General features: G+C 38.5%; 1 protein-coding gene across 5 annotated transcripts in view; it reads left to right on the forward strand.

The window, feature by feature from the left end:
• TRPS1 (transcriptional repressor GATA binding 1) overlaps positions 1-26,734 on the forward strand; it is a 227,459-nt gene that overhangs the window by 29,965 nt on the left and 170,760 nt on the right. For 4 of the 5 annotated variants that reach the window (XM_084864451.1, XM_084864450.1, XM_084864449.1 and 1 more), the window contains one exon: positions 15,584-16,512. In XM_084864451.1, the coding sequence (XP_084720577.1) occupies positions 15,586-16,512 (927 nt within the window). In that variant the 5' untranslated portion in view covers positions 15,584-15,585. Of the gene's footprint in view, positions 1-11,459; positions 11,633-15,583; positions 16,513-26,734 lie in introns of all 5 variants that reach the window. The other variant, XM_084864448.1, reaches the window with a different exon arrangement.

The following is a 26,734-nucleotide window of genomic DNA, read 5'->3' on the forward strand; positions in this document are numbered from 1 at the left end:
ATGAGTTAAAGAAATGATGGAAATAATAATACTTGTTAAAAATAGCAGCAGACATTTAAGACCTACTCTTTGCCTTCAAAGGCACTTATTGCTCTCAGGGATGATTTTTGGCGTGAAATCCTCTCTCATCCTGTGTTGCTACTGAGATGTTGCTTTGACAGAGGGAGGTAGTTTCTTAGAAAGCAATAATTTCTCTTAACATTTCTTCTCATTTTGGTCCTCAGCAACATTGTTTTAAACATATTACGGGCTCACTAAACATAACATATATTGTAGGAATGAATGAATTGATTAGAAATTTTAGTATGAAGTGCCTATGCCCGTATGCGGAATGTATATGTGATATATATCACATATATCCGATGTTGCCTTGGTACTTTATTTTCCTACCTGATGAACAAGAGTGGAAGATTTTTAAGTCATTAATACTCAGCCATTCACAGCATAGTAAACAATAACCTAATTGAGAATTAAATGTGTCAGTATATGAAGCTTTTGGAAAGAGATCAATTTTAAATAAATATATATATGCACATAAGCATTAGTATATTAATATATAAATGAATACAAATTTAGAATGTAATGATTACATTTAATATTACTTATGATAAACTACATGACTATTGGCACTATCATATCAGGGAGTAAAAAAAAAAAAACTGTGTGAAAGTCACATTTCTGTAGGATAAAATGTGTTTGTATTTTATGTCTGCTTGTACCTTCAAAACAAATATTAAATGCCACATGAAATAGTTTCAAGAAATTGTATTTCAAGTTTCTCTGTTGATGTTTGTCTGTTCCTTGTTCACTTATTTTTTTTTAGCAGGCATGTGATAATAGAAGCCAAAGTCTTGAGAAATATTAACCAGGTGGAAAGTTTAACATAGATAGAATTTTACCTATTAACTTATCTTTTTTTTATGCAAGATGAGAAACAGCTGTCATTATTCGAATTGCAAGATGGCATACCTTTTACATAGATTGAGAACAACTACTTTCAATGAAGGTAGAATCTGCCACACTTCATTTAAACCCAGCATTTATTCGGCCTTATAAGAATATTCAAAGTTTAGATGTGTGAGTTGTCTGAGAAAAGTACAGTATTATGCTTTTCGTGTGTGTGTATGTGTGTGTGTGTGTGTGTGTGTGTGTGTTTTGGCTGTTTTTCATCTTTTTCGTCTGGTTTTCTGAGGCAAAGAGGTTAGTTTATCTCCTTTCTAGGTTCCAGTTTTCTCATTTGTAAAAATAGGATTCCTTGCAGGCCTCAAGTGAGGACTAAAGGAGAGAATTATGTGAGCCACAGAGCACATGGCTGGTGCCTAAAAGGTATCAACAACAATTTGTTAGTTCTCTTGTCTTTGTTTGTCTCTGTGGTCTGACGGATGTAGTGCATCCCAGTGAGACTTTTAGTAAGTACAGATATGTGTATGTGCTTTGCCGCCTTCAACACCACTCCTGCCAACAGAAGAATCAAAGACAGAGCTCTCCTCTCCTTTCCTTGTCTCTACTGTCTTTCCCTTCAGAGGGTGTCTCTTGCTTTTTGTTCTTTTTTTAAAAAATTACTTTATTGATTAAGGTATTACATGTGTCCTATCCCTCCATTGTCCCTCCCCCCGCCACTCATGCCCTCACCCCCTGGTGTCTGTGTCCATTGGTAATGCCGTATTTTCCAGTGTACAAGACGACACTGTATTCTAGTAAAAAGCCTGCTCAGATTGGCGAGAGTCATAGAGGCGGTCTATTAAAAAAAGAACTGGTGTTGCCTCGGAAGTGGGGGGTAGTCTTATACAGCAAATACAGGCATAAACCTATGTTTTAACTGTAAAATTAGGGGGTCGTCTTATATGCCTGGTTGTCTTATACGCCGGAAAATACGGTATATGCATGCATAAAAGTTCTTTGCTTGTTCTCTCCCCCTCACCTCCACCCTACGCTACCTTCCCTCTAGCTCTTATTTTTGCCTCCAATCTCTTTTGAATTCCTTCATCCTTTCAAATCTCTTTTGTCTAGAATTCTTCATTTTTTTCCTCTCATTTCTCTTCTTTCTTCTACCACCTTATTGCCTACTTTGGCACATCCAGTCTGAGTGTGGCCACAGTAGTGAATGCCAGCATTCCATTCCATTGGGTGTCTTGGTTTGCCCATCAAAAAATGGCAGCTAAGCTGAAACCAGTTTGGCTCAGTGGATAGAGCATCGGATTGTGGACTGAAAGGTCCCAGGTTCGATTCCAGTCAAGGGCATATACCTTGGTTGCAGGCACATCCCCGATTGGGGGTGTGCAGGAGGTGGCTGGTCCATGTTTCTCTCTCATCGATGATTCTAGCTTTTTATCCCTCCCCTTACCTCTGTAAAAAATCAATAAAATATATTTTAAAAAATGGCAGCTAAAAGATTCCTTCTCCACTTATTACTCCATGGTTCCTGAAAAGCAACTGAAACACATCTCACACACACATGTACACACACACACACACACACACACAAACATGCACATACACAATGCACACACATGCACCCTCTCTTTTTCTAACTTTTTAGCTGAACAATGCACAGATCATAACATAAGTCTGTAGCTCAGTGAGTTTATTACAAAATAAATATTCCATATAACTCTCTTTCATGCCAACAAAGGGACACCTCTTAGGGTCCCTTCCTATTCTGTGTTCCCTTCTCTCCCTCAGGAATTCATCACTCTCCTGACTGCCCACACTTTAGGTTAGTTTTTGCTTGTTTTGAACATTGCGTGAATTAAAACACAGCATTCACATGTACTTAGAAATGCATTTTTTTCTGTCTGATGTCTCACACTCAGTGAAATTCATTCACGTTTTTGTATTTAGTTTGCACTATAATATTCAGGTGCATTCTGTTGCACAATAACATACCACCGTTTTTTGTTTTTGTTTTTTTAATATTTTAAATCATAGTTTAAGCAACATGCAGAAATTTAGAAATATGCTAATACCTTATTTATCCGGTAAGGACTTTTGTGAGTGTCTGCTCTGTCCTGCTATTGAACTACATTTAGTTTCCAGTTTTGCCAATTCAAAAAATGACGTGATGAGCATTCTTGTGAATGTGTCCCTGTGCCTGCACTTTTACACTGAACTTCTGGGGCCCCGGCCGGGTAGCTCAGGTGGTTAGAAAGTTAACATTGTCCCCAATCGCCAAGGCTGTGGTTTGATCTCTGGTTGGTCAGGGCACGTACAAGAAGCAATGAATGCATGAATAAGTGGAACAACAAACCAATATTTGTCTTTCTCCCTTTCTCTATTTCTCTCTCCCCCGGCCCCCTCTCAAATCAACCAGTAAAAAAATGAATTAAATTTCTGGTTCTATGTCATTCTAGTTTTCTTAAGTTACAGGAGTCTGGCCTGATATTTGAGGTTTTCCTATAATCTTTTATGTCCCAGTCTTTTTCTTTAAAATACCAACTTTTATTGCCCTAGTTAGAATTGCTCAGTGGTTAGAGCACTAGCCCTTGTACTGAAGGATTGCAAGTTCGATTTCTGGTCAAGGGCAAGTACTTGGATTGCAGGTTCGATCCTGCCCTAGTGTGGGAGGCAGCCAGTTGATGTGTCTCTTTCACATTTCTCTCTCTTCCCCACTCCCCTTTCTCCCTCCCTTCCACTCACTTTAAAAATCAATGGAAAAAATCACTTCAGGTGAGGATTGACAACAACAACAAAAGACAAGGGTTTATTTACTTTTACATATTTGTCAAACACCTGTATCTGGAATATACATATATATGTTTTTCTTTTGGTCTGTTATGACAGGTGTCTACCATAAGATGGATGGAGAAAAGGAGTTACTAATTGGGGTGCAGGCAGTGAAAATCTTTTTAAAGGTGTGTGTGTGTGTGTGTGTGTGTGTGTGTGTGTGTGTGTGTTTAGATAGATTCTTATACTCGACTCAAATGTAAAGACTGATTAAATCACCTATAGCAAATATTTAAGGAATGAGCTAATTTTTAACTTAATTCCACAGCCCTACACGTATGCATCAAATTGCTATTCATTCTCTTTAGGTCAGCAATTTTCAACCGGTGTGTTGCCGCATGCCGGTGTGCCTCCAGAATTCTTAAAATATGCAATGCCTGACTATTTAGTTGGGGCACTGACCTCTCTTCCCTTAGATTGTCAAATAAAAGAATTACAACAGCCAACACCACAATAGTCGTACAGTCCATTGTGAATGAATCAAAATATTAGACCAGTTTTTTTTGTTTGTTTGTTTTTTGTCATATTGGCAAAAAATATATATACTATGTCTTTGGTGGGCTGCAGAATTTTGGTAATTAGTTTATCTGTGCCATGAGATAAGGTTGAAAATTGCTACTCTAGGTGAATGAATGAAGTAGGAGCTGTAGGGGCTTAGGGGTAACCTGGGTATGTGGCAATCCTCTGAGATTTGATCACATTGAGCTCATCCCCATACATGTTCCTGCTTGTATAATTTGGACCTCTGTGATCATATCGTGCAGAGATGTTTATCTCCTGTCTTTTTTCGCTCACTTTTCTATCACAGCTCCAATCCTCTGCCATGGCACATTCTTTTTAAAATACTGACTCTACATCTTCCCTGATAATGGATCCTGAACTTTCAATGTTGATAACCATGCTGGGGATAGCAAACACACATGCAAAACAGATCCTTTAACATGGTCCACTGCAGATCAAAACATTTCAGCTTTCTTGCCAAGTTAATGAAGAAATAATACTTCATTTAAAAAATAATACATATGCTTGAAAAATCAACAATTTTCTTTCTTGAAAATGCTTGCTTAGAGCAGCATCTCCTGCTCCACAGATAAGTGACATCATGAGGCTGGTTGGTACTGGGAAATATGAATCAAATGGAGCAGACTCCCCATGCCATGAACCCTAGGACTTTGCAGAGTGATAGTCGCTGACATACATCATGGATCTCTGAAAAGGGACTCAAAGTGTACAGTGTCTACTAAACTCAGCATGACCAAAGAACTGCCTTCCATTTCACTGTGTGAAGCTAATGTTAAATTTCTTATCATGTGTGCTTAAATAGTTAGCACAACGGAGTAATCTGTGACAGAGCCTGGCTAAACGTGGGCAGAGGCTGAATGTCTGAAATAATAGTTTATTCCAAAAGAATTCTTACAGCTAGGTACTTTTTCTTCCCTTTTTTTTTTTTTTTTTTGGTATATGTATAAAGAATTTTCTCACCTAGGAGTCAGAAAAAAGTGGTTTAACCTATTCTACTCCCAGAACTTGCTCTCCCATTTTAAAATGCTTCCCATTGAGAAAATGACCTGTTTTCCTTGGCAAATTTCACTGTACTTAACAAAAGAAGAAAAAAAACGCTTCCAACCTGTGTGTGTATAATTTGATTTTATCAGGAGGGAAAATGATGCTAAGTTGGTCACATTAAGCATTTAGCACTAACGAGGGTGATAGCTAAACCAGATTTCATGTCATTAGTGTGTATTCATTACACAGTATGAAAGCTATCCATCAGTACTGTTTATTAATTTAAATGGACTTTTCAAAAGACAGACAGAACAGAGATCCCTGGCCTCCTGGAACTTAGCAACGTGCTGAGCCTGTGTCTTCCCCTTCACTGCTGTCTGCCTTCGGTGATCCCTCGTGAGATCTGTGCCTCACCTGTTGACGCTCCTGTGGGTCAGTCATTGGACTATTTATTGATCCTCAGATGGGTGAGGCTTTTAAAGCTGCTTCTTTCGGTACCGTGGGAATCATCACAGTGGTTTGTGAGTTCCTTCACAATTTCATGAGCAAAAACTGGCATATCATGTCCCAGATTTTCTTCCCTGCTCTTTGGCTATGAAACATATATACACGTATACTTAACACACATAGATGTTATATATACCATGTTAGATAGTATGTTAAATATCACATCATGTTAAATAGTACATTATATTTAACACATACATGTGTGAGCTTAAGTTAAATGTATGTATTATTAGTGTAAGCACTCAATATGGTTTCACAGCATTTGTTCTGATCTTGTATCTAGTTGCACTCTGAAGAAAATTAGCAATAATCTTGCTCAATACACTTGGCTTGCCAGTGCAAGGAAGACAGTGAGCATTCTTATTAAATCTTCATGGTATGCTTTCCCCAGATTCCCTGTGCTGTATATGTGCATTAATTTGTCAAATAGGTTTGCAGTGATTGACACAGCTTCTTTTTTTAGGGGAGAACTGAGAAAGCTGTTAGCCAGTTTTATTGCTGGATTGAGGTAATAATTGAGATTTTTCTCTCCTATTGAACAACAGATTGGAGAAAAAAAGACAAGATAATATCATTGTGTTAAAATTAAACCATCTTTTAATGTTTTTCGGCAAATGCTAGAAAGTCAAAAGATATTCCTACAAAGCACCCTGCTCATTCCTTTTGTTATCAGTGGAAATTGAATTTACTTATAAATAAAATGTCAATCACAGCCTCACATCAGTATAGTAAGTGCATGTGCACTTCTCCACGACCTGTTTTTTTGTTTTTTTTTAACTTGAGTTTTATGTTGGCTCTTGGCTCATAATTAGTTGACATACTCTTATGTTAAACAGAGAAGAATAACGCTGAGCCTGGTTCATGTACACAAGCAGAGCCAGATTGCTCTGTTTGAACAGACAGTTGTCATTTTAGATTCTTTTAATTCTTTTCTGTTTTTTGAGAGGAAAGCAAAAGAAAAACCAACATGTACGTGGGGAAATGAATGGTAGCATTTCTTAATTTGCTTAGTGAAATTGTGATCTTATTCAAATTAGAGCTTTTAATGCATTTGCCTCTCACCTGTTACCGAAGGGAAAATAATCCCCCTTTCTTTTTGGTCATCTGCGAATTATTCTTGGTTTATTTTAGTTACCCTGTTTAGTGAAATTGGCCCATGTTTCATTTTTTTTTCTTTTTCTTTTTGGTATATTTATTTGGACTTCTAGTATAAAGACTTTAAAGGCCAAAAGAAAAAAGGTTTTGTAATTTTCATATATAAGTAAAATGGTTAGTGAAATACTTTCTCTAAGATGTTTATGGATATCTGGAGACTGATTTTGGCAAATCTGACATTGTTACCAGGCTATCATCTTAAACCTAGACTAGTGCATTTGAAATGAGATATTTAAAATATAGAGAACATAGCATGATGAAATAAGAGCCTAATAAAATGTGTTTGGGCCAGCATCGAAACTCTTTGAAATAGGATATCTAAATAGTGTGCACTTTATCTCGGAGAGACGTGGGTTAGTTCTAGTGTCCAGATGACTATTAAGAGGCTTTGTGCTCTGGAGCATATGTTAATAGAAGGGATCATTTTGGATTAATTTGATGTGAATTAATAAGAGATTCATTTGATGGGAATTGTTTGAAGGTGTTGACATTTAAATCTCAACAGGATTTAAGATGTCCAAAAATACCTTTCAAGATTCAGGATCAATCAATTCAGAGGGCAAATGAAATAGGCATGGATAGCAAAGGAACAGGATCAGACATTGGGTGTATGATGTTTGAAGCCGTTTACATGAAAAGCCATCTACCATTGAAGTATTGCCCTAGACGCTGAAGAAATGGAAAACATTTAAACTCCCTCAGCAATTCTTGGGTTTGTGAATTGGATAAACAATGTTCCCTTGTATTTTATAGTTCACTTAAGCAATCTGATTTTGATCTGTATATATGGAGTAGACAGCATTCAAATTTTTTTTCCCCCTAAACCAATGAGCAAACACATATGTTCTTGAAAAACTGATCTTTATATGTTGTTCATATGGAAACTATCTAGTTTGCTATAGGCCCCATACTTGACCTTCCTTTTATTTTGCTATCACTTGTTTAATTCTTTAAATTCTTTGTGGGAGACTTTTGATCAAAAGAAACAATTTGCAGTTCTTCCCTCCCTCCTTGCCCCCTTCTTTTAATTTTAAAATTAAAGCTTCATGATATGTGTATCTAATAACTCAGAACTCCTAGGCGGTTGATATAAACAGGCATGGAAGAGAGATATATTAAGGAGAAGACTATCGCGTCTCCTTTGTGTTAAGCTTTGATTTCAAGCAGTTGATGGTTTTATTGTATGGAAAACAATAGGAAAATGTCAGATGGCATTATATACTATGATGATAAGAACTGCTACTTGTAATACAAATCATACTCAGTAGGATTTGAGACTGAGGTCACCGTACACCCTGGGTTGCTCCCCTCACTTTGTAGCCTTGTTGAGGATATATGTAGATGAAATATTTGGAAAGATACTCAAAAGTTTGAATCTTCTTTGAGAAAGAGGGGGTTCTTATAGTCTTTTTCTTTGCTTTTTAAATATACCTATCTCAAATTAAAGTCCTCTCCCTGAATGTATTTGGCACATAGCTGATGCTAGTTATACCTTTATTTGAATGAATGAATGAATGAATGAATGAATGAATGAGGCAATATATAACTGAGTGAATGGTAGACATCAGTGAGATTTCTGCTGCCCTTATGGTTTAATATTTAATTCTTTTAAGGATATCAGATAAAAGTTTGCAAAGGGAAAACATTAAAATGGTTTCTAAAGTGCCTAAGCCTTTCATCAGAACCGTTATTGAGTCTTAGAGACAGGGTGCAGTTTAGAAATAATTTATTGTAATTCCCTCATTATAGGGTTAAAAATGGAGGCTCCACCAAAGAGAACAGGCTTGGTCACATCAATGGTGACTTGAATCAGATTCAGAAACTGGACACATAACTGCTGTATCATTCTTCCTTCTTAGGTTTGATTCTTTAGTACTCTGGTTAGGACCAAAATGCTACTAAGAAGATAGAATTTATAATTTTTACCTTCAAGGGGTTTCTCTTCTAATGGAAATACATTCTAATTCTCACCTGCATTTGGATGGATGTATGAGCTCAGTGTTGTGTGTTTTTTTAACTTCTTTTTATTGATTTCTTTGGTTAAATAATTCATTTGATTATATATTAGAAGACTTTTTGGAGCAAGTGTTACTTCACAAATGTGTGTGTGTGTGTGTGTGAGAGAGAGAGAGAGAGAGAGAGAGAGAGAGAGAGAGAAGTAAGTTCATTAATGGTTAATTCACAACATCTTGGTAATAATGGAACACTAGATTCCTTTTCTCTGAAGGTGCCATTCTGAGAGCATGAGTCACATTCTTCTACAGAAAAGGAATTTTTTTCCTACATTGTGTTCACGGAGATAAAGTAGTTACCATAATTATATTTTAAGCTCTAATGCTGATTATTTCCCCCACCTAAACCTGTCGAAATGATACTGTAGCATAGAAACAGTACAGGATCCTATTGTTTTTGTGGGTTTTTTTTTTTTTAATAATAAACTCTTGTATTAAAAAATGCAAAGAAAGCTTTTAGATTTAAGTTTTAATTTAGAAGGAAATGATTAAGAGTAGGGATTTAGATTTTTGCAACTGGAATGTCTTACATCTCAGTAATAAAAATTAATACAAAAGGGGAATTTTTAAGAAGCTAAATATATTTTAACCCGTTTAAATATCTTGGCACACAATATGCATTCAGGTATACCAGCCTCCAAAGGGGACATTTATGTGTTTGTCTAAGTGGGTAATGATATGAATGCGGGAATGCTCACTGCCCCCAAGCCCTCAGGCCAGTTTTTTTTGTTTGTTTGTTTTTGTTTTTAATCTCAAATTCTGTAAAGGACTGAAATTAGTGCCTGGCCAGCGTGGCTCAGTGGTTGAACATCAACCTATGAACCAGGGACACATGCCTGGGTTGCGGGCTCTGTTCCCAGTGCAGAGAGTGTAGGAGGCAGCCAATCAATGATTCTCATCGTTGATGTTTCTATTTCTCCTTCTTCCTTTCTCTGTGAAATCAATAATTTACTGAAATTAGCAATTAGCTAATATACTGAAATTAGCAATTTTGATCCTTGTGTCTCTCCTTACATTCTTCAACTCCTCTTTATCCAAGTCACTTTTAGCCCCATTATCTAAATGGTCCTTTATAGAGGGCCTATTGTAACTGGTATTTTTAATTTTTTTCTATAGTCAATTTAATAGAATAAAAACATTTAAAATGGGGTTACCAAATTTGATGTGATTTTATATATATGTATGTATATCTATATATTTACTTACATAAGTGTATTTATGGTACAACTGATTAATTTATATGAGGATCATTAATGCAATATATGCCTCAATAATTTTATTCAGATAAAAAAAATGATGTACTAGTAATGGGGGTTTCAAGCTGGTTCGGTTCAGTCACAACTTGATAAGTTGCTTTAGCCAGAGTGGAAATGGAAGACTGCTGCAGATAGCTAGAGAGATAACACAGGCCACCGTGCTTGGCGTTTCTGTAACGCTTGGTAAGGCTCACGTGGCTCTGATGCAGAACTGCCGATGGCATTGCACTAGTTCTTCTCTCAGCCGCTTGGCACATATCCCGGCGTGGTGAGCCTGCTAGGGCCTGGCCACGGACGCCGCTTGTCCTCAGGCGTGACTGTGCGGTCCCAGCAAGTGCCCTTGGTGTCTCTTCTAGAAGCATGCCCCTCCGTGTGTACTCATTAAGGTCTTTTATTCCTGCCCCCCATGTAGGTAAGTATTATGATGCTTAGAGATCAGAGGGTTTTAGAGGTTCCATCGTTTCACCAGCAGCTCAGGCTCTGCTTTGAAAATGACTTCCATTCTCTCTCTCTCTCTCTCTCTCTCTCTCTTCTCTCTCTCTCTTCTCTCTCTCTCTCTCTCTCTCTCTCTCTCTCTCTCTCTCTCTCTCTCTCTCTCTCTCTCTCCTCTCTCTCTCTCTCTTTTAAACTATATTTTATTGATTTTTTACAGAAAGGAAGGGAGAGAGACAGAGAGTTAGAAACATCGATGAGAGAGAGGTACATTGATCAGTTGCCTCCTGCACACCCCCCACTGGGGATGTGCCCACAACCAAGGTACATGCCCTTGACAGGAATCGAACCCGGGACCTTTCAGTCTGAGGGCCAACGCTCTCTATCCACTGAGCCAAACCATTCTCTTGTATGTCGGGTTCCTGCTTCTACTGCCTTCTGATGGAAGCCCATGGGCCTGAGATGATCTAGCTCAAGACTTGCTCGTACTTTAAAAAAAAAAAAAAAAAAAAAAAAAAAAATATATATATATATATATTAATTGATTTTTTCACAGAGAGGAAAAGAGAGGGATAGAGAGTTAGAAAAACTGATGAGAGAGAATTATCAATCTGCACACCCCCCACCAGGGATGTGCCCACAACCAAGGTACATGCCCCTGACCGGAATTGAACCCGGGACCTTTCAGTCCGCAGGCTGACTCTCTATCCACTGAGCCAAACTGGTTCCGGCCTTGCTCGTGCTTTTTATCAGGTGTCTTCCAAGCAGCCTGCGGTGCGGGCACGGCGATGTATGTTCAGTGTGATACATTCGAGTGTGTTTACATCACTTAGGAAGGAAAATGTTTTTGTTTTGCTTTGTTTTGCAGATGTACAGATCAGCTCTCAAAATGTCTTCTGTGTCTTCCGAGCGTCTACTAAGACAATTACATTAGCCTCCTGCTAGTTGACTGATAGGATTCATACTTGTAAAAAAAAAAAAAAAAAAAAGCATTCTAAAGCCACATGCCTTATGAAGTCAATGCTGGGTATGATTTTACAAGTATGTGATCTATTTTTTTTTTCTTCAAGTGAAAATGTTAACTGGGAAAGTTCCTGGCACACAGTGGAACATCATGCAATCTGTTATTTGTCTTAAAGATAATAACTTGAGGGTGGCTATAGTCCTTCAGCATCTAACTCATGATTTGTTAGGGGAGTTTCTTCCACTTAGAAGTATCGCGAATGTGCTTATATTTACATAATATGTCATTCTGAAAAATTACGGTGATATAATTCCAGTAGAAAATTATTTTTTTCTATAGCTACTTCAAAGTGTAGTCAACTAAATTAACCACGATATTTTCTTTTAAACCCAACTCAAAAGATCAGGCCCCTTCCCCCCACTACAAGAAATAAAACCAAAATGACCTTTCTGATATGTCTTTGAAGTTCTAGCAGTTCACATTCTTTGTGATATATATTATTAAGAGCTCTATTCAACATAAGGAATCCTTGAGTCATATGGGTTCTAAAGGCCTGTTTTTGGGTAGAGGAAGGAACTGAAATTTGAAAGAATGATAATTTAATTAAATCACATTTTCCCTCCGTCACTATAGATACTGGTTGAGAAGTACTTAAACTATGACCCTTACTTTACTTCACAATCACAATAAATGAGCATGATCCACTGTTTTTGTTGTTCTGAAAAATGAATTATGTTGTTCAATATTAACATATTTATATCTATTCACTTTTAAGTACTTTGTCTTCTGTCCCTTGCTGTGTAAAATGCTGCTGCCTTTTCAAATTACCTTGGCATTACTATAGTTTCTTAATTTTCTTTTAAGAATCTTAATGAATTGTAATATTTCATTCTCGTTTCTTCATCAATCCTGCCTTTGGCTGTTTTTTATCCTTTTTTTGTGTAACCTTATTAATTTCGTTTTGGTGCATCCTTGCTAGATTTTATTTATATTAAGGGAGAAATATTAAAATTTAAACGATGTGGCTTTTCAGTACTTGTCCAAGCAAAAATCACATTGCAGTATTTCTAATGGCCTTATGTGCAATTAAAAACAAACAAACAAACAAACAAAAAAACACCCAAGAAGTTCTGGAGGGAAAGGCAGACAATGACTGTGCCAAATCACCACATGGTTATATGTAGGGATGGCGGATGCTCCATAAATTAGAATGGTTTGTTGTGTAAACTAAGTTAAAAAGGTGTATTTTTCTACTTAAAAGCTTGTGTTTTAAATGATTACTGATTTCTCAAACTTCCCTCTTATTCTTTAGTTTTTCTTTTCTTTACTACCAGTCAAATGGCCCTCAAGTCTTCCATGGGCTGCTACAAGTTCCCAACTTCTCCCACTTCCCACAGAAAACTACACGTCTCCTAAAACTTCAACATCCACAAATAGATACTAACATGCAAACCTTAAGAAGCAAATGAGTTAGCCAGTGTTCCAGTGTAGAGACCACTGGTAATGCCACCAAAGGTGAAGACCAGGTTCCCTCCCCCCCCCTTAGAGGCCTGGCAGGTCTTCATTGCCTCTTGCCCTTGACTGCCGACTTTAGCCCTTCATCCTATAAATGCTTCTTGTTTGTTTGTTTTTTTTAAACTAAATCTTTATTGTTCATATTATTACAAATGTTCCTCATTTTTCCCCTCCCTCCATTGCTCCCCTCCACCAGGTTCCCACCCAACCCTCTGCCCTTTCCGCACCCCTCATTGTCCTCATCCATAGGTACACAGCTTGTGTTCAGTCTCTTCCCACACCCCCCACTCCCCTTTTCCCCAAGAATCGTCAGTTCACTCCCCTTCCATACCTCTGATTCTATTATATTCACCAGTTAATATTGTTCATCAGATGCTTCTTTTTGTTGCTGCTGTTATTCCAAGAACGAAATTCTGTAGATACTTGGTGACTAGCACTATTTATTTCTGTATAAGAAGAGCAATGTACTTCTTAAGTACAGTTACACTGTTTTCTTAAAATATACTTTTATTTATTTCAGAGAGAGAAAAGGAAGAGAGAGATAGAAAGACCCATAATGAGAGAGAATCATAGATCAGCTGCCTCCTACTGGGGACTGAGTCCAAAATCTGGGCATGTGCCCTGACCTGGCATTGAACCGTGACGTCCTGGCTCATACATTGATGCCCAGCCGCTGAGCTGTGCCACCTGGGCCAGTTACACCACTTTTGACATTATTCAATAGAGTCAATATTGATCTTATAAATGACTTCTTATACTCTTAACTGGTAGATTATCTTGACTTAGTGATTCCTATGATAAAAATTTTGATTGAGCCAAACTGGTTTGGCTCAGTGGATAGTGTCGGCCTGCGAACAAAAGGTCCTAGGTTCGATTCCGGTCAAGGGCATGTACCTTGGTTGCAGGCACATCCTCAGGAGGGAGTGTGCAAGAGGCAGCTGATCGATGTTTCTCTCTCATGGATGTTTCTAACACTCTATCCCTCTCTCTTCCTTTCTGTAAAAAATCAATAAAATATATTTTTAAAAAAATTTTTTTTTGATTGAGCAGCTTTTCAGAAGCAAAGGCACACCCATATATATCACATCAGTATGGTTCCCTTAGCACTTGGGACACATTATAGATGAAAAAGACTGACAGGTTACAAATTTGGATTTGCTCAGGGCATTTTGGATAATCATGGTGTCACTAATTGTTAAATCGGACCCTGTGGCAGAGCTGGCTAGCCGAGAAGCCTTATTGAATCAGTCTGCCACAGGTGGGTCTTTCCACGGGACATTCAGGGTGACAAGCTCACCCAACACTCATTGGTTTTCAGCCAGGGGAGGGGAGGTTCACAAACACAGACCAAGAACCTCAGTCCTCAACTAGCCCTTATTGCTGCCTCCTTTACTCACACAACACAAATTGTTTCTTACTCCTCCTGCCCTGAGAGTTCTGATTCATTAGACTCTAGCAGAGGAATCTGTCACCGTGTTCTTATTTTGACCCCGCTCACTGATGCCACCAGCTTGAAAGGCACAGCTGAACTAGCATGGGACGGTGGACCGTAGGGAATTGCTATTATTTTGCCATTTTGAGCTATAAAATGGCAAGGTCATATGGTTTAATTTAAGATTTTACTTTGGTCAACTTGCAATGTGTTCCTGATGGTGGGGTCGGTCCTGTTTCCGTCAGTCTGTGCATGGAGACCTGGGGCTCAGTTAGATTCCCCATCATTCTGGGAGAGTTTCTGGCAAAACCCAACCTGGCCACTCCGATGCATACCAGGTCCTCTTCCTCACTTCAGGCCCTGCCTCCCTCCCCCCTCCCAAAGGGGCTTAAAGAACTTGAACAGCAGGGCAGAGGCGAGACATTTCTTATCCTTCACTGCGGAAAGTACTGAGGCGGTTTTCACTTTGTTTATAGCATGCTGTTTCTATATTTTGACTATGATGATATTTCGGTGGAAACTATATATCTCAGTTGCGCAGTGTGTAACAATATTGAGTTCCAATTTATGTTGTTTATTTACACTTACATACATAAACATGTAATGTATCTTCTATAAACATAAACATGCATGTGTAGTCTACAAACCTAATACGTATACACACTCTACATAATATATAACATATATAACTGTGCAGGCATCTGTATATATCACTGAGTATCGCTGAAGAAAGAGCTGGAGCAAAATTATAATTGGCAGGAAATGATAACTCATAGGAAGGATAGAGCTAGTAATAATTAATCCTTTAGTATTCATAAAACCATTTAAAAACTACATGAGCTACTCTACAAAAAAAATTCTAAATGTTAATTGTTGGCTTTAGTCTCAATTTTTTTATTATTTTTAAAAAGGAAGGTTGGTGTTTTTTTTCCCCCCCCTTGCAGGGAGTTTTTTATTTATTTATTTTATTATTATGCTCCTTAACAAGCCTTGAATAGAATAAATAAAATGTTCTAGATTAGATTTCATGTCTGCCGCCTTCAAATAACCCTGTACCTTCCTTTTCCTTATATGTTCACAGATATGGTCCGGAAAAAGAACCCCCCTCTGAGAAACTTTGCTAGTGAAGGCGAGGGCCAGAGCCTGGAGCCTATAGGTGCAGAAAGCAAGGTATCCGCGAAGAACAAAGAATTCTCTGCAGATCCGATGTCAGAAAACGCGCAGCAGAGCGACGCTGCAGAGCCAAACAACAAGGAGGAGCAGAGCTTGCACGTCCAAGAACCACCTTCCAGCAGCAAGAAGGACGCAGCAAGCTCGGTCCTGAGTGAGAAGCCTGGCTTCAATTATGAAAGCCCCGGTAAGGGAGGAAACCTTCCCTCCTACCCACATGATGAGGTGACAGATAGAAATATGCTGGCTTTCTCGTCTCCAGCTGCTGGGGGAGTCTGCGAGCCCTTGAAGTCTCCTCAGAGAGCAGAGGCAGATGACCCCCAAGATATGGCCTGCACCCCATCCGGGGACTCGCTGGAGACGAAGGAAGACCATAAGATGTCACCAAAGGCTACCGAGGAAACGGGGCAAGTGCAGGGTGGTCAAGCCAATTGTCAAGGCTCGAGCCCGGTGTCAGTGGCCTCCAAAAACCCACAAGTGCCTTCAGATGGGGGTGTGAGACTGAATAAATCCAAAACGGATTTACTGGTAAATGACAACCCAGACCCGGCACCTCTGTCTCCAGAGCTTCAGGACTTTAAATGCAATATCTGTGGCTACGGTTACTACGGCAACGACCCCACAGATCTGATTAAGCACTTCCGAAAGTATCACTTAGGGCTGCATAACCGCACCCGGCAGGACGCTGAACTGGACAGCAAAATCTTAGCCCTCCATAACATGGTGCAGTTCAGCCATTCCAAAGACTTCCAGAAGGTCAACCGTTCCGTGCTTTCTGGCGTGCTGCAGGACATCAATTCTTCGAGGCCCGTTTTACTCAATGGGACCTATGATGTACAGGTTTGTGCTTTGTATTGTGGTCTCTTTGCACACACCAACTTATTACTAATGGGATATGAATGCTTACATGCATGTTCAAGTTGAGCTCCCAATTCCAAAGGGATAGCTTGCTAGTCCAGCAGAAAAGATGGGCATACTTCATTGGCTCTTTCAACCCGATGTGTAGCCAGGGTTATCTTTAGCCTGTCATCATGGAAATGAATCCCAATATTTCGGTGATGTCGGGAAAATTGTTTTCATGGAATAGCTAGACTTTGGATTTGACCTCCTACATTTATTTTTTTAATATCAGTCATTTTTATCCACTCAATAGCTACAGTGCATTTGATCTAGACCTGTCTATATTTCATGGTAATTTGATTTTTTCTTTTTTTTCAGTCTTCTAAAAATGACACTGATCTTTTCGGGTCTGCATGATAGTGACTCATACTTGGTTCAAGTTTTAGATTGATTGGTCTTTTGCTGTAGTCTTTCCTTCTGTGGGCTTTTTCCTGTGTCTTGGATTAGAATTTGATTTTATACTCAGCCTAACATCAAATTGGACTAAATGTAGGTCATATTGACAGATACAAAAACAAATTACGGAAAAAGCAACATAATTGCAAGTGAAAATTTGGAAATAAAATTGCATTGATGAAAAAGAAGCCAAGGTGATTGTAAGTACTTAGGGACTCTGGGCCAGTAAAGCATTCCTTTTTGCAGTTAAGGAAAATAATAATTTATGAAAGTATTTACTAGTAATTTAGATATCTACTTTTAGTAAACGTGGCATACCTTTTTGACCTACCCTTCTGTCTTTAGGTTATGGCATATGTAGAATGAAAAAAAAAAAAAAGCTATTTAAAGTAGAATGAACTGCAGAACAGACTCTAAAGAAATATACTTATTTTATTTTATGTTAAACATAATCAAGACTCGTGGTCAACTTGAGAAAAGTGAATTAGTTGCTATTATAGTGTGTAGGTTTTTATTGTGTTATTATGCCAGATTTCAAAGCATATTAGGCTTAATATTAACCTTCTTTTGGAGTGATTAGAAGTATCAGAGACCTAATGATTTCAGATCACACTTAATTGGCTTCCTAAATTTTTGAAATTATCAAACGTTTTTATCAACTCAATAGCTACAGTGCATTTGACCCAGACCTGTCTATTGACCTAGCATCAATCAAGCAAAGCAGGTAAAGGGATTATCATTAAGAGGTAGTGAACATATTTGCAGTCCTTAGAAGAAGAATCAGAAGAGAAATTTCCAAGTCCTTTGAAAAGGTCAGAATGGCAATCTTATCATTTTAAGGGAGGCATAAAGAACTCTTAAAAAGCCAATTTCGTCTTATAAGCTCTCTTACAAATTCCATCTTACTTTGTGAATTTCCACAAATAGAATTATTTCCATGGAGCAGCAAATTAAGTCAACATAGCTATTATGCATGAAAGCTACATGCTTTGAACTGCTGTCTCATTAAAGATCATTCCACTGCCTTATGTCAGGTACACTCCGCTGTCAAGCTCCGATTGTAAAATGTGCTTTAGATAAAAGGGTTAGAAGTGAATCATGTCAGTATGTGAAATGGCGTTTTATAATTAGCAAGTAATATGATGTTAATACCTGGATTTCCGGCTGGAGTTTCAGTTTGTTCACTCTGGGGACGACTTCTGAGGGAAGCTGATCTGGGCTGTCAGGAAGGCTCTAAAAGGAAGATTACTAAGGCCCACAGTTTGGAAGAATTCGGATTTTTAAACACACTTCCATTTCCCCCAAACCGTTATTTGCTAGGTCCTCGGTTATTTATAGTAAAGTTTATGTTTGGGTAGAATGAGCTGGACACTTTTCCTGGGCAGTGATCTTAGAAATAAAACAGATGTGTGAGCTATCTGAGTTTGAACTAATAGAACTAGAAATAAAACAGCTGATCCCCGACTGTGCTTGTCTACTAAATCCTAGCAGAAGCCCAGAGCAAAGAAGACAGAGAGGGTCAGGAAAGAACCTACAGGAAGATAATCTTGTTAAGATCTATTTTTTTTTTTCCCTCAAAGAGAAATAGTATGACCAAACATAGAAAAAAATAAAACAAAAACAATCTGTGGGAAAAGTGGGCAGTTATTTCAGAAACACAACTAAAATCTAGAGACAGGTCTAAAGAGAGTTAACTTTCTTCCATTTGGGAAGAGAACATCGCATACCCTTGTAGGCCAACTGCTAATCCTGAATGCTTTGCACATATACCAGATGTTGATGCAAAAGCATGACTGCAGATAAGTAACTTATTAATGCTTTTATGCTGAGATAAATATTGAACAGCTTCCCTGGATGCATAAATCGAAGAAAAGCACATCTGAAATCGCCCCTTTTTCCACACGTCTGTGTTGCTGAAATGCCGTTGGAGGGCTTCGCGACGTGTCGCTTGAATTGTGTGGAGACTAAAAGCTGTGGGTGATAAACTGCTGACTGTAGAATGTCTTTAATGCATTTTCATCAGAAATTTAGGGTACATTAATAGCATGTGTGTTCTGATAAAAAAAGATGCTGGTAAGTAAGACTATTGCAGAGGGTCATCATTCAATTCTAGGAATTACTTAGATCAATCTGTAATTTAAGCTAATTGAAGTAATAGATGAGCAATTCATTAATCTTTTTCAATTAAATTGGCTTTTGTTTTTGTGGTGTGTTGTTTGTTTTTTTTTTAAACACTCAGGACAGTTGGTGGTTAATGATAGATTTATGACATTTTAGGCCAAGAAAAAAAGGAACAGGAGACAGAGTACAGGACTTAAGAACTCTGTGGCTTTGATCTGTATTTTGGTTTGACACGGTTGGTTTTAAATAATTTGATCTGCGTGCAAACATGAGATATCCAGTTGGGAAGAAGAAATCATTTAAACAAATTTCAAGATTTCCAGTTCTACGCTCAGATACCTTAACATATGTTTGGGGGACTAATTGAAGTTCAGACATATTTGCATTGACAATATCCACTTCTGTGACAATTTTATTAGCAGTTATGAAGTCAAAAAAAGAATTACACATTTGTAAAAATAACATCCAATAACAATGCCACTTTGTCCCGAATAGTAGATAGAGCTTCCGCTGGATAAGGGCCATCATAAAACTGGGATGGTCTTTTCTGAGTCTGTGGAAATCAAATGCTCACACCACCTTGAGGCATATGCCCAGCCCTGACATCAGGAGAGCTGTGGATTCTGTACCAGGAAAAAACTAGAAAAGATACGTCAGCGAAAAGATAGAATGCAAATATGTTCACGAGCTCAGAGCTAAGTGACTTGACCTGGATATTAGTTCCTCAAGTTTTAAATGTTTCCTGCCTTTTTTTTTTTTCTTTCTTCTTTAATCAATTACTGTGCTTAAATCTTTAAAAGTCATGCCTGTGGCACGATTGGTAAGCCCTTCATGTAATTTTTACTGCCTTCTAGTCAGCCTTTGAGGCTCACAGAGAGACCAATAATAGGACAAGAGATTGAGTTCTTCAGAACGTAATTACAACTTCTTTCTTTTTAATCTGCTTTATTATGCTTACATTGAAGCCATCTCCGAGCGGAGAGCCGAGCTGTTAAACGCGGACTGTGCCGTTTCATTAAGCTTAATGTGCTGTGCATCAGGACGTGTGTGTCATCTTTATGGGGGACTCTTAGGCCTCAGACCAGGTTATAAAAGTTGGAGTCCTGTCAAGTCGTGCTTCCCACGGGAAAGTGTTTAGTTGTCCTGAGTTTATAAGTGCTCACGATGTGTAGGTTGCCTTTTCAGATGACTAAGCCTTTTTCTGCGATTCCGCCTTATTCAGGACTCCAAGAAGGTAGCTATCAGATTCCAGCTATTAAATTCATGCTGGCTCTTAATGAAATTCTAAAGTTCACTGAAGAACGACACTGTGAACTTCCCAGTGCCTGTCTTGCGTTGGATATGAGAGCACTACATTTCTGTTCTGTAAATATTTTTATCAGAGTGGCACAATGTGTCATGTTTAGAAGCAGGAAGAACAGATTTTAGAGATAGGAAGTCATCCTTTGTATTCACATTTCCAACATATTTAACTCTGAGCTTTAAAGATCAGTAACATATGCCAGTGCATTCATTTGAACAGGGGGTTACAGTTTGAGCTTGGGGAAAAAAAGAAGAAAAAAAATCAGAGAACATTAATCTCATTTGGGTCTATTTTGACTTTTCTTGAATTTTACTTCCAAATATTTATTTTTTGCCTTGCCATTTCCTTTGATCTGGAGTAGGAGGGAAGTTGTAGATCTTAGCAGGTTCTGTTTCTTTGTTTTCCTGAGTTGAGGACAATTGCACTTCAGAAGAACCGGTGAATGAGACTTTAATCACTTCAGACTGTCTATAGAGCTCTGAATGTTTGGCATATAAACCGTCCTTATATTCAGGACTGTGTCCCTTTAACAAGTAATAAAGTGTGCAAAATAAAACATATGCTCACCCTAAGGCCATAAAACAAAGCACAGTTTTGGCATTTACCAGGTTATTTTCATCCTGGAGACGGCCGAGCTGGATATCGCAGCCACCCAGGTGGAGTGGAGTAGTTGGACGTCTTCACTAATCCCTCTACCTGCTCCATGGTTAAATCTCCATTTGGCTGTGTTACATGAGGGTCAGTAGGATAAATGTCAATTCCTCTTTGATTTTTTCTTTTTTGTTTATGCGCTATTGTTTAAAGAACATGTATCGCTTTCTTGAACGTCAGTATTTCTCTCCGGGCAGAATGTTTAGAAGAAGAAACGGTTATCGGTACAGCCAATCGGATTTAATGTTATTTAACTCTTAATAAAAATTCTATCCTCTAATGGCTTGCTCTCCTAACCATATCAAGTCAACTGATTATTTAGGGCCTTTTGTTTCTTGGGCCATTGCAGTTCCACTATACAAGCAGCTGTTGGAAACGGGGGAACTTAAGTAGTGTGCCAACCCCAGGAAAGTTTGGAGAAAGGGTAATTCCCTCTCATTTTTTTAGTTTCCTTCCTGGAGTCTATTTATGAGACTGATTAAGCCATAGAATTCTTGAGTTCTTCATCCTAGGATGTTAAAGTTCGAAGTGAGTGCTGTGCATTTTCAGAGTACCAGAAAAGACCTTTGTTTGATTTTAATTGGAAGTCAGGTGTAAAATTAATTTTTGTATTACCTTTCATTTGATCTATTCTTCTTTCATCTGTTAGCTTACATAATCAGAATTGCACCTATCTTCTGCTTTTTCCCCCTTTAATTTTGGAATCGCTCCTAATAATAGCTAACATTTATTAAAGGTTTCATACGTGCATGTGTAGCTCTAAGCTCTTTGCATGTACTAATTAACTCATCTTCATAGAAAGCCTTGAAGTTGACACTACCATTATGTTTATTTTTATTTTTTTTAAATGAGGAAACAGGCATAGAGGAATTAAATCAACCTGCCCAAGATCACACTGCTGTGAAAGGGGAGTAAATGGCATGTATACCAGAGTAGCTGGGCTAGGAAGCCGGTCTTTAACCGCTCCTGTGTAGTGCCTTCCCAAGTATAAGACTGAGTTTATTACAACTAGAATAGCCATGGGACATAGGCCACCTGCACGTAAGGGAGGGGATGTAAGGTGCCACACAAGAGTTGTGATGTATACAATGTATGAATCACAATGAACTTGGGGACATAAGTGATGTCTCTGAGGTTATCTTATCTGTGTCGGGTAATGCTGCCTTATTAAAGCTTGCTAGGCTTATAGTTAAAATCACTGAAAAGAAAATTAATTTTGCTGATTTGCCTTTTTTTTTTTTTATATTAGTGTGGTTCCTTTGCATTGGTACTTCTGCTACAGAATCTCTTTCAGATAGAGTGAACAAGGGCCACATTTTGATCTGATCAGTCAAGAGTGATGCAATGTCTGTTCTCCAAATTCAGCGGCATGTCATCCACACATTTGATTTATTTATATTCCCCTCCTTTTGGAGAATGTTGCTTTAGGAATTTATGATTTGACATGTGGTCTGAGAGTTGTAGTCTCCTCTTCTAGTTACCAGGCACAATCTTGGTGGGTTTGTCTATGAAGATTAAATGGTAAGGAGATTCCCCCTCTTCCATGAGTGGGGTCCAAGGCTGTGTAATGAAAATTTAACTTTTGCTTAGGAGTGAGTACAGGAATTTTTAATTAAAAAAATTATTTATAGATCAATTTTCCTACATTTTGTAGGAAGTGTAGGCAGCGGAAATGTCAGCATATTTTAGAGTGTGGAATTTGAGTATGTTACATACCCCACCCATAAATGAGCTGGGGATTTCCCTGGATTCTGAGTGTGAGGGAAGAGTGGGCTACAGTGAGGAGCTTGAGAATGCAGAAACGGTTTACTTGTCTACCTGCTGTTCTCCTTGAGTATTAGATGATTTGCTAATGTAGGAGTTAAGGACACTAGAATTCTTTCATGGGCCCAGTAACATATTTGGGAATCCTATCTAACAAAGAGGAAATATGCTAATTGACCCTCATACCCTCACAAAGATGGTGGCGCCCACAACCAATAAAGAGGGAATATGCTAATTGTTTCCATGCCCTCAAAGATGGCAGTGCCCACAGCCACAAGATGGCGGCGCCCAGTACCCTCAGCCCTGCTGTGTGCCTGCCTCCAGAGTCCCCCAGTCTCCTTAGACCCCTCAGCTTCCCAGGGCTGGCCCGAGGCGCAGGTAACCAGAGCCGGCCAAGGCTGACGCTGTGGGCAGTGGCAGCAGCAGAGGTGTGATGGGGGTTTTTATAGAAAGCAGACCTACACTTCCTACACAATGTAGGAAAATTGATCTATAAAAAAATTTAAAACTTAAAGAAAGGGAAAGAGAAAAGAGGGAAGGAAGGAAGAAGTAAAGGATAGAGAAGGAAAGAGAAAAAGAAAATAAAGGGAAAGGAAGGGAAGGGAAGGAAATCAGGGAAGAGAACAGAAGAGAAGGGAAAAGAAAAAGAAAATAAGTAAAGAAAGCACTAAGAATTTACTAAGTAAGCCCGAAGGGTGTAGGAGTTAAGGACACTAGAATTCTTTCATGGGCCCGGTAACATATTTGGGAATCCTATCTAATAAAGAGGGAATATGATCACCAGATCACCTCCCACCTCTGAGGGCTCCCAGACTGTGAGAGAGGCAAGCTGGGCTGGGGGACCCCCACTCCAGAGTATGAATTTTCATGCACCAGGCCTCTAGTTTTATAATAAAACAATGGTTTGTTCTAGGACCTGTGATGGGTAGCTGAACCTTGATATTCCCCTGGCATCTCAAAGTCAACTTGTGTAAAACTAAAGTTGTTAATTCCTTCTCTTATGCAACAGATTTTTTTTTTTTTTTTTTTTTTTTTTACCATCCTTTGTTCTTTTCTCCCATTTTCTAGTCAGTCCCACTGGAAATGTCAGTTACCCGGGATTTCTTTCTGATAGGTATCTCTCCCCAAGCAGTTGATTGGTTTGTTTCCTCTTCTTTATTCTTTAACTGCCAACACCCTTCGGGCTTACTTAGTAAATTCTTAGTGCTTTCTTTACTTATTTTCTTTTTCTTTTCCCTTCTCTTCTGTTCTCTTCTCGATTTCCTTCCCTTCCCTTCCTTTCCCTTTATTTTCTTTTTCTCTTTCCTTCTCTATCCTTTACTTCTTCCTTCCTTCCCTCTTTTCTCTTTCCCTTTCTTTAAGTTTTAAATTTTTTTTATAGATCAATTTTCCTACATTGTGTAGGAAGTGTAGGTCTGCTTTCTATAAAAACCTTATCATTTTATGGAAACCTGTATAATTAAATATAGACTTTCCAATAAGACATTTCTTTTCCATATTCTTTCTCACCCCACCCCCAGGACCCCTCCATTTCCTGAGAACCACTTCCCTTGTTTCACTCTTATTTCTGCTTTATACTCATTTTGTTTCCTGCACCTGAGAAACCTTTCCATGACCACTGCCTTTGAGATTCATCTCAAATGCTAATTCATCTGTCCACAGCTGCCCTGTCACCTCCTTCCGGAAGCCTTTGCTGGCCTGCCCGCCTACGCTAGGTCTCTTCCCCTGTGTTGTCATGGAACTCGGTACATCTCTCAGCAGAAGCACATATTCCGCTGTTGTTGTCATCGATTGTGAGCTGTCGGTACTAAACTGCAGACATCTGGCTGGGGCTTTGGACTGTGTTGATTCTGTGTGTGTCCCTAGAGCTTGGCACAGTAGGCATGCAACAACGCACCCTTTCCAGGAGGAAGGATGCTCCACAGTGATCTGACTCTCTGTTTTTCCCATTAAGACACTCTTCAGAGAACACATGCCATTTTTATTTATCTCCATGAGGAGCCTGTGGCGATGGTGAGTCAGTACATGGAAAACACACAGTTTTGTAATCCACTTGCCCTGCATTTTGTTTTGTATTTCGCCCCCTCTCCCCCAAAGATTGTCTTCCAAATTATTGAGACTGACTTTGAGATTTATTACTATTCTATCAGCCCAAGTACCAAATAACCATGGAGAATTAGTTCAGTATTACACTGAGTAAAATGAGAAACCAGGGTGGGGCTTGACTATGTATTACTGTCATTAAAAAAAGCTGATGATTAAAAAAAATGTGTGTGATTAAGAAATGCAGTATTTTATCCTCAAATTTGCCCCATTATGCCCTTTCTGTGTGGCTCAGTTAGATGAGTGTTGTCCAATGGATCCAAACGTCGCTGGTTTGACTTCCAGTCAGGGCACATGCTTGGGTTGCAGGCCCGATCCCGAGGGGGGGAGGTGCAGGAGGCAGTGGATGTTTCCCTCTCCCATAGATGTTTCTCTCTTTCCCTCTTCCTTGCTCTCTCTCTCTCTCAAATCAATAAACATAATAAAAAGAAATCTGTCCCTTACACCCATTTAAGTTTTAGTTTCCCCTCCAAAAAACATTTGTTGGTGCTTCTGAATCCAAATGGGAAGGGTGTTTATTCCAGTTATTCCAGTGAACAAGGAAGTGGCTGTGATGGCATGAGACTGAGATGATTGGCGTCTGATTAGACCTGTTATTGAACTTTTTCAAAAGTCTCCATCATGATACGTCATTAAGGCATATTATATGCTCCAGTGTTTTTTGGAGCACAGTACTACGCAGAAACATCCCCTCTGTAGATTAGCGCATTAATTCTGACTATAGTTATTTTCAGTCAAGATTGGCCCTTACAGATTACTTCACTTTTTTTGTAACTTCAGTATTTGAACAGTGATTTTTTTTTTAACACTTTAATTGTTTATTGTTAAGGTTTTCCTTTTTTTTTTTTTAATTTTTTATTTTTTTTATTTTTTTACCATCAGCTCATAACCTCAGGCCATCTTAAATGAGTACCCTCCTAATTGTCCCTCTGTTACTGTCAATTATAGTCCTAGAAAACGAACCACATCTAAGGAAGATTTTGTGTTTAGTTAAACAACTTTTTTTTTGTTCCATTGAACAGAAGTACATGTGCTAAAGTGTCATTTTAAGAGTTTTGAGGCTTTAAACAAATATTTTCCGGTGACCTATTAATTTAAATTATTCTTACAGGTTCCATATTATTAAGAAGAGAGAAATAAATTGAGGTTAAAGACCCTGAAAAAAAGCCAACCACTTATATTTTTAATACATAAGCTGAAACATTTTTGTGAAAAGACCTATGTATATGAGTTATAAATGAAAGCCATGGAATATACCACATAGAAGGAATCATTTTTAAAACCTAAGTTCAAAGTAGAAGAAAAAGCCATTATGTTCTCAATCAGTGAAAATTAATTTAAAATATGTTCTTGTTCATACATTAACATGGGTGTTTCTTTACATAACTCTAATTCACCAGCAGTGGCTTCATAGTAATTTGTTTTTGGGCAAAAGATGGATTTCCCCCCCCCCCCCTACTTTTTGAAGGAGGCCATATGTGTCAGGTGGAGCCCATAATAATGGGGCCATCAATTACTATCCCTTGTGTATTCCAGGTCCCTCAGGGGCCTCAGTGAGATATTTCTCTGTGTGCCCATCTATTCAGTCTTTTCTTCCCATTGGCAGGATACATTCAACCGGATAGTTCATTTCATTCAAGAATAATTCCGTTTATGTGACTGGTACTGTCTACTGTGGCATTCACTAGTCACGTGGGGCTCTTTAAATTTCAGTTCATTAAGACTAACTGAGTGAAAAATGTATAAAAACTACTTACATTAGAAAAAGCAGACGAAACCGGTTTGGCTCAGTGAATAGAGCATCAGTCTGCAGACTGAAAAGTC

The sequence above is a fragment of the Pipistrellus hanaki genome, assembly GCF_964339955.1.
Source record: "Pipistrellus hanaki genome assembly, chromosome: 17".
Lineage (NCBI taxonomy): Eukaryota > Metazoa > Chordata > Mammalia > Chiroptera > Vespertilionidae > Pipistrellus > Pipistrellus hanaki.